Below are 13,810 nucleotides of genomic sequence, written 5' to 3'. Positions count from 1 at the left end.
ATGGCAGTCACACAGAGATACAACACCTGTGGGCCTAGAAATCCATGTGATTGAAATGCACAGTCTCAGATGAAGAGACCTGATCCAGTATTTGCACATCTACATACAATCCAGAAAACTAATTTTTGTATTGAAACAAAGGAACATAGAGATAGGTTCAAGGCACCCATAGACCAGTTTCCCTCTATTTTTGCTGATTTAAGGTGAAGATTATTCATAAGCTAGCAACTCCTTTTGATGCCCAGATCTGTAAGAGATGTGCTTACCTCAGTCTGGGACGCGCATCTGGAGAGAACACACCACCAGGCACAAGGGCAGGGCTTCTGCTTTTCTTCCAGTCTTCCTTCCTCATGGGGTGCAGAACTCTGTTGCTGGGTGAGCCACTGGTTTGTATAATTTACACGTGAGCCAGCAGTGGTGACACGTGGCACAGACTGACAGACAGACCAACTCCAACACTAAGCTCATGTATTCCCTTTATTGAACTGTACTAGTTATTGCAATCAGATAAGTCACATTTATAAAGCAGACCATCCAGTTGCACTGAAACCGATTATATTCATTACATAGTTTTAATCACTGTCCGGTGAACTGGCAAATCCAATCAAAGCATTAGTCTTTAATTAAAAAAAGAAAAAGAAATATTCAGACAATAGCCAAGCAATCACATCACAATGCACAGTTACCTAAAATTGCAATTAAAAAGCAGCTTAAAAAAAAACACATCTAATTTTTAACTATCAATATAATACAAGAAGCAACAAAGGGCAACAGCATCAAAGCAGATTTAGCTAACACTATAAATTCAGTCAGAAGCAGAAGCTCTAAAGTACACTAGCTGAAGCAGGACAATAAAAAATACTGAGCATGGAATACTTTTAATCTCTTCCATTAATATTCATTTCCAGCTGCTTATAATAGCAGCGCCTCATGGCCAAATCATTAGAGTTTTACATCTGGGTTGCAAATGACACTTTGATTGGATGTAATGTTCAAATGGTCCTCCCCACTGTGCCACCGTCAAGTCTTCTGCAGAGAGGTGTCCTGTAGTGCCAGTGGCTCACTGTGCGTGCTGGCTCAATGTGTGGTTCTGGAAAGACGAAAAAAGGAGACATGCATGAGGGGCAGAATAATAGAAAGCATGCCCATACCCTCCTACTCAGTACCATTTATGCAGAGCTCAACATAAAAGCTTCTCAATTATTACAAAACAAAATACTTACGAGTACTTTTTCTTTACTGTAACAGCTGCCAATATGACACATTTGCTTTGTTCTGATAGATCTGTTAATACTGGCATGGACTTAGACAAAAAATTCTACAAGCCAAATACAGCCATGAGGGCTTCTTTCTCTTTTTTCCCTCCTTCAATACATATAAAGAAAGTGGTAACACTTCATGGGCAAAATATGCCTTTAGGGATTCCCTTAAGAGTAACCATTAAAAAAAAAGTGAATCACTGTGGGAGCCCGAGCCATATTTTACTCTTTTATTATCACTAGTAACGGGTGCAAGTGCTGGCAGAGAGAGACACCAGATTGTGACACATACTCCTCAGTCCAAGAAATACTTCAGCAAGAACAGCTGAACCACCAATTCAGGCAACAGGGATATTAATCCCCAGTAGAAAGAAGACTGGATATGTAACCCAGAAGGTAAATCGCTTTAAGAACAGACCTTGCCCTACACATTTCTTTCAGCAAAGTCTTTTTTTATTCCTTTTTGGGTGGATCTCTAAAAGCCTTGTGTCACCACAGAATATCTCATCAGAGAATGCTGACCTGTCTTGCCACTTTGTGCTGGAGCCAATAAATAGCAAAGCCAATCTTGGAAGCACATTCTCAGAGCGGTACTGACTCACCTACAATTTGCATGCTGACCAAAACCCCAGTCCTTCACATAAGCACAGCTTCATTTGTATGATTATTCAACTGTTGGAGCAACTGGAGAGGAGCTTCATGGTGAGCTTTTGTTGGGTCCCCAAGCATTCACAAATATAAAAATTCATGTGCATTATTTCAAACTTATGCAACTTCACTGGTTTCCATCTGCCTAATAACAGAGCTGGGAAAGTCCATCAGCTTGAATAATATGTTTTTAAACATGAAATGAATTTTGAATCCAATTATTTATTTACAACAACAGTGCTTTAAAATAAAGTAAGATACTTTAACTTTTAATAAATCATCTGGCTCTTCTAAATTATCCACAGTTACATCTCAATCAGGAAAGAAAAACGATCCTCCACTTTATCCAGAAATGACATCTCCCTAATGAAAAGCATCTGTGGAAGGAGCTAGAGGGCAGCCTGTGATGCTTGGGCGTGCAGGCAGCAGTGACCCCGTTTGCAGTCAGGATTTCTGGACTGTGCACTCCCAAAAGCTGACCACCAGGTGTCAGAAGTGCTGCTGACTTTATACATCATGACAAAAGTTACCTGCGATATTGTACAGATGGGCTGAGAGGAAAGTGCACAATAGCGGTCAGGCTTTAACGCCACAAAAGGTTAGAGAGAAGGCAGAAGAATTATCGCTGGAGCACACTCAGAAGGATCCCTTGTGAAATTAAATGGCAATCAAATGATGAAAAGAGTAAAATAACTGCACCTTGTTTAGCATAACATCAACCCTGTGAACACAGTCCCAGATAGTGATGCTAATATTTCAGGATCAAAAAACAGAAGTACTGTCCAAAGACTTGGAAAGCCTATCAAGGGATAAAGCATTATATCTGAATATCATCAACCGAGGTGATAGCTGAAATGGCTTTGCTTCTAGACAATTTGTCATTACCAAGCATAATATCCAATGGCTTTTTGCTCTGTTGTACACACAGATTTTCCTAGCTTTAAAGAGGAACAACCCTTACAGTGATAATGCTGATCTGAGATCAAGTAACAAGTTATAGGTGGGGATGAATGGAACCCTGCAGGCATCACCACAGCACCAACAAGAAGCTGGTCCACTAAACATAACCAGAGAAACATCTACAAATATTAAAAATTACACAAGGTGCGCTGTGCTCAGGCCAAGCATTTTAACAATGGGCATTTCTAGTGCACTTCATTACAGTTCTATTTTCAGTTCCTCCTGAATATCAATAAAAAAGAGTGAAACGTTTACCGTTTTCCAATCGAAAGAAGGCTATGCACAGTAGACAAATCCATACTTATTTAGGCAGTGTCATTTAAAAGATAATGCACGATCAGCACTAGATGCATGACGCACAGTCTACAGTCAGGGCACATGATTTCAAACTTGTGTGGCTGCTGCATTGATTATACCAGGCAGGTCAATAAAGGAATGGTATGTGGCTCTTAATCTGATAATGAAGCTTTCATTGTGAGCCCTCCCTCCTCAAACATAGGTTAATAATACGTTCTGAACATTCCTAATGCAACCAATACACTGTTTTTCTGAACAGAATTTACACAAACTAACAACAGATTATACTCAAATCCTGCAGCTATTCAGAGCTGAGTCAGAAAGGAGCTGAAGAAACTAAGCATGCTACAGAGCCATCAGTGTAGAACGAAAAAAAGCACACATTCCATATGCAGACTGTTTTACTATCTTGGGAATGGACCATTTATTCCCTTTGCAAGCATTATTGGCAATCAATATGCCGACTAGTCCCAGGACCAAGCAGTTAATAAATAGAGCCACATCTTACAACATTTTCACAAATGTACCTGTGACATCTAGGAATAAAAGAGTCTGAGCATGGGGAATCCTCCTTGTCTGTCTGTGAGCAGATCCCACACAACCCATGCCCACACAAACCCACCAGTCTTGCCCACCCTAGGGCTTATGAGCACCCAACGACCACGTCCCTGCATGGACAACTGCTTCACACCACTGGTGATTTCAGAAGATTTCCTAAAGCCTGCCCATATCCTCTGCAGCCAGCACAGGTTTTTCACAATTGGAAATGTGTTTCAGACCACACAAACATGCCTCCCAAAAAAGCCAACCTCTGTGTTTCCTACTGCAAGTTGTCATCACATCACATCTTCTTGCTTTACTCACTCTGCCCTGTGTGCATGGAGCTTCCTGGAACCACATTTTGCAGATGTCAGAAAGGGTCCAAATTCAACGCTTATGTCTCTTTTCCCACGTGTTCTTTGCATGTTTAACCCATGCATGGCATGCTTACAAAACAACTTTAACATCGGGCATCTCTATGCAAGCCCACTAACAAATTGCCCCTGCTGACCTTGATTTCAGACCAATTATAAAAATTTAATTCTGGCAGTCAGAACGTGACAGGCCTTAGCAGAAATAGCTTACCCCTCTGCTACTGAGAGCTATGCCAGGATGAAACCTGGAAGTCCAGGAGGGACCAAGCATCTTGAAATGTGCAATGCCACGGGAATGCTTCCACCCACGTAGCCTTCCGTTGACTCATCAGCAAACTTCCCACCCCTTCTCAACAGGAGGGCAGGCAGGCGAGCGGGAAGAGCTCTCATATGACTTGTCAATTCCAGAGTTTATATTTAAGATAAATAAATATATATCTTAATGGTGATTTCCAAAGGAAAATACAGCAGCCACAAAAAAGAGGGCTCTCCAGGCATGCTTACGCATGTATTTGCACATCCACATGAGTACACATTTGGGGCTGGCAGGAGGCAGGACATAATTTGGAAGCTGAGCATTAAAAATGGCTCTTTTCAGCTCCTGTTAGGTCCCCAGGTTTACGCATGGCTCGCAGCTGATACCCCACAGAATACATCATACTGAGACATTACTGCAGCTGGAAAATTCTATAGCAGCACTAAGTCACCTGTCAAGATCAAGTAAGTCACAGCTTATTTATAGGGCAAGGTTGGAAAATTTTTTTTTTTTTTCTTTTCTTAATAATCACACAAAATGGATAGCAATTCTGATAGCCAGATCAGGTGGAAAAATGCAACCACCCTGAGCCCCAGGGCTGTCTCAGTGTTTAAGTGGAATTTTCTACTTGCTGCACAATCCCCAAATGAACCATTTGCGGAAGTATCTGTGACCAAGGAACTGGGCGACAGGTTTTGCAGGAAATAAAAAGATTTCAAAGAGTGGTTGGTTACTGTCCCTGTACGCACTGATTGCACTCCACATCTTCCCTGGGGACACCCCCTGCCTGCCCTTTGGATATGGATCAAGCCATTTGTGCAGGACATCTACAATGAATAGTTCTTTTTCTATGTGCATTATTATGAAAACACTAGCATGACATTCTCCATTTTCAGAGCGCTATGTCAAGAAGAAAAGCATTGGTCTTGAAAGATGATCACTTACAGCAGTTAAAGGAACTCTTACAAGCTACATAAAGATTGAGAGAAAACACACAGAGAGAAAAGCAGCACATGACAGAGCCAAGTTCCAAGCCATGCAGTCAAGCTGGGAGTCTCCCACACTGCAGCAAAATTCCCTGCCAACAATTCACAGGTGTACTTCATAGGAGCAGGTGAAAAAAATAAAATGCAACTGTAAGAGGGGAGGGGGAGGTAATAATGGTTTGAGGCCATAATACATCCAGTCTATAGTGCCACTGTGTACGTGTTACATATTTAGGTATTTCACACCAGCCATTTCAGAATTGTACCATCTATGCATGTGTGCATATATACCTAAAAGACCACGTTATACAGGAATTAAGAAATGGCACAACAGGGCTGGTGATGCCCATATCCTCAAATGAAATTCATAAACCTCTACAGTTTTACATAAAGACCGAGGCTGTGATATAACGTTGTAAAACTACTCTCTCTCATTCCAAATAACATTAAAATGAACAGAAACCATTCTCCAAATCATTTCAACAGGAATTATGGAGACAGAACATCTATGTGACAAACAGCCAATGTGAAACTGAATTGGTGATCAGCACACAGTGTGACCCATGCCCATGAGTGTGTTGGGTACCGGGGAGCAGCTGCTCCATAAGGGAGATACTATGTCCATGGCTGCCCCATGCTTGTCCAAGTTGCTCTGGCACTGCAAATCACCTGGACTGGAAGTATCAACTCCAACAGCGCTATGTGAACACAGCTGTTTGGTCTCACAGTGGTTGGCCATTCCTATTCACTGCATTTTCTACAAGGTGAGGAGTCCTCCAGCTAGGGACAAAAGCCTCAGCAGTCCATCTGCCCAGCAGGGCTGGGGCATTCAAGAGAAGTGATCCCTCCGTAGAACATCAACAGAAACATCTTCAAGACAAAAACTAAACCCCAAACTCAGACACTGGCTTGGGGACAAAGTTCAAGTCTCACATTTGAACACAAATGTAAAAAAGAAAAAACCTCCCAAGAGCTACAAACAGAAGTTAGAGTGCCTAAATATTTACAAAATACCATCTGCAACATTCTTTTTTTAAAAGTTGTCTTGCATCATTTGAATTCAAAATGGTCCAAAAAGCTCTCAGCCATTATTCTTCACAGATGTACTCACTCTAAGAGCAATCTATAAACAACAAAATCTTTATGTCTTGACTTTATAAAGAGATTACTTTAGGCAGAGGACACAGGACAAGCCTTGCTGTAGCCAATGAAGATTATGCTCCCTATGGAAAGCGGTGAGCCTTAAATTGGTGCCGCTCTAATCCTAAACTGGAGAGGAATTCAGGGGATGCCATGACCCAGAAGAGCAAGAGGAAAAAAGCTAAGTAGAAAAAAAATAAAAAATAGCACGAAGAAGGAGAGGAATACAAAAAGGAGAGAAAGGAGAGAGAAGGAGAGCAAGCTTGATTTACAGGAAAAAAATGATTTATTTTTATTTTCAATTTTTGGTCATTACTCTGCCATCAGACTAAAGAAAAATCACCTTTGCACTCCCTTGCAGTTCATATGTGCTTATTTTTAGAACTGTTTGACAATTATCCAAGGGTCTAAGACTAACAGATGGCCTGTCTTAAAGCCTCATATGTTCACTAGTTTGCACTTCTGACAAACAGTAAATGTACTCAAGAGTGTGCCATAAACAGGGCTGAATGAATACTCAGAACACGATTTAGTTAATACACTTCATTAGAACTGATAGGGTAACCAATGTTTCCCATAAAACCAAGTGTTAATTCCCCTTCCATTTGTTTCAGGTAACTCTTACCCGGTGACATTTATATGTTTAGATCTTACTTTCCAGGAAATACAGCATCACTTCTTTCCTTTCCCCTGATACTTCACCCACCACATAAAATGCTTGTAACAACTCAACTCCAAGTTATCATGGTACTCAATAAAAAAAATTGTCAGGCAAGACAGGTTCACATGTCCCTTCTTTATCTGAAGAATCCCTTGAAATTGAGGTAGTGACAAACAGAAGGTGGCACATCCTTTGTAAAAGGAGAAGTCTGCCTGTGTTCTGCCTCCTTCACATCTCTCAGCATCTGATAACTTGCCATACGCTAGTCAGTCCCAGCATTAGCACGCTTTTAGCTGGCGCATCAACAAATGCAGTTAGGAAGCTGCCCTTTACAGTGCATTAAACAAACAAAAAAAATCACTTCAAGTGTGTAAGAAAATTCAGGTTTAGTGCCTCTGAAAGCTAGGCTGGCTATTTCAGACAAGGAGATGTGCACCCCAGTCACCGATGTCGCACACACTTTGCCAAGCACACCTCGGCCACACAGAGCTTTGTCTGAAGTCAATAGGATCAGAACTCACAGAATATTTACATGGAAAAAAGCCGATCCACACACGACCAACTAAACACTGTCGGCTTTTTTTTATAACTCTTTTCCTACTGCTTCATTTCCCTATATTGAAATGCTACTGCCCGAGCATTGTTCTTTACAAATCACACACACACACACTTGAGCACCACCCCCCAACCCTCGCCTGTCTTTGTTCTGCATACATGGGTCTGTGCTCTGCTGCCGTGCTGGACAGTCTGAACAATTTGCCATTCCGTCTCCACACTGACATTGCTTTTGTTAATTCTAACATTTTCTTGAATTTGGATATGCATTTCCATGCTACTCTGGGTTTGAAACATTACCTTTTAATACAAATACCTTTCTTACAGTTATTTTCCCCAGTGCCAGGCTTTTCTTGCACTAGCTAAGGATTTTTTGGATGATTTATGAATTTAATTTCTCTTCTAATTCAGGTTGCATAGTCCTAATTGGACTCTGACAACATGTTTCCCCTTTCCACATGAGACTAATAATTCTGTACCGTCAGTCTTCCTGACCTGACATCTCTTTGTATTCTCTAAAAACTCAGAATAAAACAAGGTGATCCTATTACAAGTGGACCACAAATACTAGTTTAAGCCTGGCACAGCATCTCATATTCGATTAAATATCTCACCAGAAAGTCCATACGCTTCTTTCAAAAACACAGGATAAAATGCTGGAGCACAAAAGCAAACTGAAGCCTTTGGGAAAATTTCCTTACCACGGCACTTTGGAAATAAAAACCACAGGAGGATATATTATTAAGAAATACGCAGAGACTTCTGTTAGAGAAACTCACTGTAAACACACTCTGATTCACCGAGGCACCCAATGAAACAAGGGAGCTAATAATACCTGTCCCAGGAGACCACACGCTCCTGAGAATTTTACTCAGAAATGCAAATGATCAGATCCGTGTGGCTTGAAGCCTGCAGTATGCTACACACAGGATCAAAATAAGTGGAGGGAAGAACCGTGTACTTCTTAATGTAAAGTGGGGGGGCAGATTTAATTACTGTTGTCAGAAGTCTGTGAAAACAGTCCTTTTAGGATTCCTATGCTCCTTCCACAATCTCAGCATTTGTCCCTGGTAAATCCCCATTTCTGCTGACCCTGACAGAAGGGCTGCTTGCAGGACATCCGCACGCTGCCCGGCGATGCCCCTGGTGCCTCAGCTTGGGCAATGGAAGCTCTGTTCCGTGGGAGCTGCTCCCAGCCCATGGCTGGCACCCACCAGGCAGTGGCACCTCGTGCACTGCCTGAGTCTGAAGAAACTTCCACCGTTGTGCTAAGAAAAGCAAACACACATCCCAGTGCTGACATGACTTTATCCTTTTGAGTCTTAAACAGGGAAGCACTGCATTACAAAATCATTTGCATGGGCAGAACCACTTTCTAGGAATCTTCTTAGCTATTCTTCTCAAAATCATGATTTGTTGATTTCTTTAAGCCTATCTGAAGCACATCCCATTAACCCCTCCTGATCTAAGGTAAAACACACCACAGAAGCCCAAAAATGTTCACTTATCTGAGGGCTGGCATCATCACTGTGGGACACTTTGTAGCTCTTCTACAAACACTGAATAATTTTGTGATTAGCTGCCTATTACAGGACCAGGTGAGCATCCTCTCACATTTTTTCTTAAAAACTACTTTAAACTGAAGGAAAACAATTTACATAGCCCCTTTAGCACTCACCAGTCAAAATGCACTGACAAAAGCTTCACTGAAGGACTGTTTCTGTGGGAATACAAACCAACAAAAGCCATGGCATTCAAAGTTGAACCTAAAACTGGCTCCTCCTCTTGCCCTGCTGTTCCTTGGCATGGCAAGGGTCACTGAACAGCAGCTGATTTCTTGTAGCTTTTTTTCCTGCAGCAGTAAGGTATTCTTGGCGGCAAGGACTGGGTATAAAAGAGCTTCAGCCTTGATTGTGAATTTTAATGCAAATATTAACAGGGACATATCTTGCAGCCTTCACTTAGGCAATCTCCTCCACTGATAGCTATGGAGCTGCAGCTGAATGCAGTTCTTTGGACCAAATAAACAGGTGCAGAAAGACTGGCTCCAAATGAGCTGCATTTATCAGCATTTAGGTTACAGGTAACACAGCTCTTTTATTGTGATTCCTCTAAAAAGCAGCAACTAAAGAAAAACCCTCTCTAATTAAATACAGATGTGACAAATTGTATCGCTTAGCATTATGGATGCATTTTTCTTAAAAGGCAGACAAATAGCCCCATCACATGGTGCCCACACACTGCTCAGTCTGACAAAACAAGTGGCCAGTGACCTGTTGTCCTGGACACAGTGGCTGTTATTGCTGATTTCCAATTTCAAAAGGGGCAAAAAATCCTCCAGTACAAGTCTCTGCTATAAAATAGCAAGGCCATAGTTCATAGAAGCACTTTACATGCCTTCCCATTAGCACAGACGCCACTGGCAGAGCAGGAATCTGCAGACAGAGCTGTCATCAGCCTACTGCCTGAAGGAATTAACCCCAGAGGAACTGTTAGTATGAAGGACCAAGGATGACTGGTTCCCATAAGGAACAGTGGGGCCAAAATATTACCAACATGAGCTGTCTCCTCAAAGAGATCACAAGACAAAGCAGTGAGGCAGTGTTGCTGTGCTGTGTGCACAAAATAACTGTAGCTGTTACAAAATGGGATTTTCCAGGAAGTGCTATTGCATTACAAGTGTCACTGATACTCAGCAAATTTGACTTCTAAACAGCAAGATGCTACATTTTAAGCAAGTATGATTTCATGCAAAGACTAAAAGCACGTGTGAGCCCCAAAGGAGGACGAAATTTTCAAGAGCAAATGTTTTACAACTCCTCTTGGAGACACAGCCATGCGCTGCAGTGATGACAGATAACACTATATGTGGTCCAGCCTCAGTGCCCGTGGCCACGTGTTCAGATTGAGCTGCCACAGAAACAAAGGGGGTTTGGTGGTTAGGCAGGAACTCACCTTGGGATTGGCTCTGCAGGCAGTGAGCTGCTGTCCCCATGTGCTGCAGAGCCAGAGCCATGCAGGCTCTGCAGCGCTGACCTGCGGGTCTACGTGCCACCTGCCCAGGACACAGCAGAGGACACACGAGATGCTCTGCAGAGAATCAGCTCAAGCACTGCAAGTGAATAAGCTCAGGACTGCTGCTGCCAAATATGGGCTAGCACATACAGAAGTGGGGTGGCGAAGCCTTGCTGAACCCAGGGTGATCCTACATGACAGCACAATGTATCTTTATGCTGAACCCATCAGCATGTGTAGGGTTATCTGAATCATCTAGGTTTTTCCAGCAAAGCCCCATCACCTCACTCTGGATAGGCAGTTTACTGCTTTTCATATTATTCTATCAATATGAAATGTGAAAAAAGGATGAAGCTCAGTAATCAGCCCAGGAGCACTTGCTACATGTGTTGGGTCATGGCACACGTGCAGTCAGCCTGCACATAAAACACTGCTGTGCCACTTTGGTTTAACACAGAACAGGCACAATCTGGAAAAAAATGCTTTCTAAATGATCTTACATTTCCTCCTTTCTCCTCTGGTCAAGGTGTGATATGAAACCAATCTGAAAATCTGGTGCTAAAACTGAGCATTAACTATGCAAATATGACTATGTCTGAATATACTTCTCTGAAAACAACTTCAGGAAGGGCAAGCAACAAGACTATTGCAGAACTGCTGTATGTCTCTATACATAACTCAGCTCCCTGAGAGCAGGCTGGACTGCAAATACAACAGCCTTCCTGCCAAAAGCACGAGGTGCAGGCACTGACAGCCCGGTGCACGAGCCCAGCTGCAGGCAGGCAAGCTACCAACTTGCCAGATCACAGTTCCTTCTTTTGTTCTTACCAGGCCCCACTGTTTCCTGACCACTCACTGCTCAAGCTCTACGTCCAACCTCACAGAGCAGGGACAGCAGGTATGCCATCAAGGAAGCAGCCAGCAGCTCTCTCATGCTATTTAAAATGGCCCCAGGAAGGCCACCCAAAGGGCAGGACCGGGTCCTCAGCTGCACCCAGCTGCTAGAGGGAAAACCACTGCTCCCGTTGCCTTTCACTGACTAAGAGCCAAACCCCAGGGTTAAACCCTACATCTCTTATTTGGCATAGCACAAGTACACTCAAGGCCTTCTAAATTTCTTCATGAAACTATTTTTCAGATGCCTTCGAATGGCAGAAGTGGCGGGGGCTCCGCCAGCGCTGCAGGAGTAGGAAACCATGGTACAGCATCAATCCAGGATTTCCTGTCTGAAATTTGGGCTTCACATCTGAAATACAATATACACACAATGCCTGTACACTTGCCATACATTTATTATCTTCCTGGGGAAATGATATAAAGGACAAAAGAGACTATGTTTACTCCCTCCCCCGCTGCTTTTACAATCTAATAATTTATTTCTCCTGGACATAAATTTCAGATTTAAACAAAATCCCTGAAACCTAAAGATGCTACACAGTAGAGGCTAGGACAGTATTTCTTTCTATTTCAGAGATGGAGTGTTTAATGCATTGCTCTGTTTACCAGTAGCCCTAAATTTCTGAGGAAAAAAGGAGACCGTTCCACTGTGGCAGACCCCAGATGTAAATACAGGCGGACTACGATCACCTCCATACAGTTAAAAATATCTGGTTATTGGAAATGGTTTATCTGGGTTTAGACTGTTCATTTTTTTCCAGAGAAGCCATACTGGGGAACTCTTTTACAGTATTTTGCTTATACTGTAGCTACATATCATTCACCTCTCTGAAAACTAAGTACCTTTCTGTGATGAAAGAAATATCTGCAATTAGAGGAACAACCACACCCTCTTTGAGGAAAATAAAATAAACAAAATACATGATCAAACACTCAGCAGGTAAGACAGCAGTGATCTTAAGGAAACTGCAAAAACCCAGAGTATAAATTCATGCTAACTGTTACAAATACACCCATCTGCTCACAGACTAACCAGCGACTGAAACTGATGAATCCACTGAAAGGTAATTTTCGAGTCCACTAGCGTCTGTCCTCTTCTAGTAATAAAGTAAATGTTTTTCAGTAACTATGCTGCTTCTGAATGCCAATTTCTGCTTAAGTAGGCTTTGGTTTTGGTTCTCACTACAAAAAAAATTTAAAAATGCCTATCAAATATCTTTTCTTTCCAAAGGTCAAACCAAGCTTTTAAAGAACAAGCAACATTTCAAGCCAGAGAAGACAAAATTCCAATCAGATAAATGGTGTGTGTAATGACTGAGAACCATGGCTGCCTCAGGTTTCTTGAATGGGCTGTAGGATGGAATTTGGCACAAACAGTCTGATGTTGAAGCTTACATCTCTTTTACTGCAGACAAGAAATTCACTAAAATATATAAATAATGAATGCGGCTGGGGATCTCTGCTGGTACTACTGCTGGTTCTGCAAGATGCAGGAGCAGAAACAGACTGCTCCATGTTTTTGTTATTACTGAATCCTTGTTCTCCAACAATAAACACAGAATATTTTATCTGAAATGTCTTCTGCAGTACATACAATATAAGTTTCAGCTCTTTAAAGGTGCCAGCAAATTGCAGAAAGATAAGTTACAAAGACGTACCTAATTTGCTGTGATGAATTGTGTGCATGCTTCAGTGATCAAAACTGCAGCTGAGACCTATTATATTTAATGATCTAGACATTCCTTGTGAAAACACTCAGGCATATACTCTTATGTCTGGACAAGCATCCCCGTTTTGCTCCAGCAGCAAGCAAATGAAGAAACAGAACTTTTAAAAGCATATTGTACTCCACCTTGGATGAGCTTTTTGAAACAGAGACTTCTCAAGCTCCACTGTTTTCCTCCTTAAATAGTGCTTAGATTCTGCCCTTTCCAAAGCAGCATCCCTGTTCTTTTGAAAGCTAAAGTTGGATGACAGTGATACTCACTGGAGGAAACAGAGCTAGTCCACGCCCAGAACCCAAACTATACTCCATAGCCTCTAAAACAACACCAAAAAAAAACCAAAGTGGCTGTATTAAAGAACTCCTCCCATCAGCAATTACAAATAAACGTTGTGACAAGACTTTTTGGAGAGAGAAAAAGAACCTAAAAGAACAGAAAACGAAACAAAAACCCACTTTTTTTTTTCTTTAAATTTGCCTACATACTACAAAAACATTC

General features: G+C 41.9%; 1 protein-coding gene across 9 annotated transcripts in view; it reads right to left on the bottom strand.

Moving 5' to 3' along the window:
* Positions 1-464: 464 nt before the first annotated feature.
* The window catches only part of ZNF423 (zinc finger protein 423), a 232,567-nt gene continuing 219,221 nt past the window's right edge, over positions 465-13,810 (bottom strand). For all 9 annotated transcript variants that reach the window (XM_090149949.1, XM_090149950.1, XM_090149948.1 and 6 more), the window contains one exon: positions 465-1,090. In XM_090149949.1, coding sequence (XP_090006075.1) covers positions 1,061-1,090 — 30 coding nt within the window. In that variant the 3' untranslated portion in view covers positions 465-1,060. The remainder of the gene's footprint in view (positions 1,091-13,810) is intronic.

Source organism: Phasianus colchicus, chromosome 13 (assembly GCF_987193195.1).
Source record: "Phasianus colchicus chromosome 13, bPhaCol1.hap1.1, whole genome shotgun sequence".
Lineage (NCBI taxonomy): Eukaryota > Metazoa > Chordata > Aves > Galliformes > Phasianidae > Phasianus > Phasianus colchicus.
This window is presented reverse-complemented; position numbering and strand designations above follow the sequence as displayed.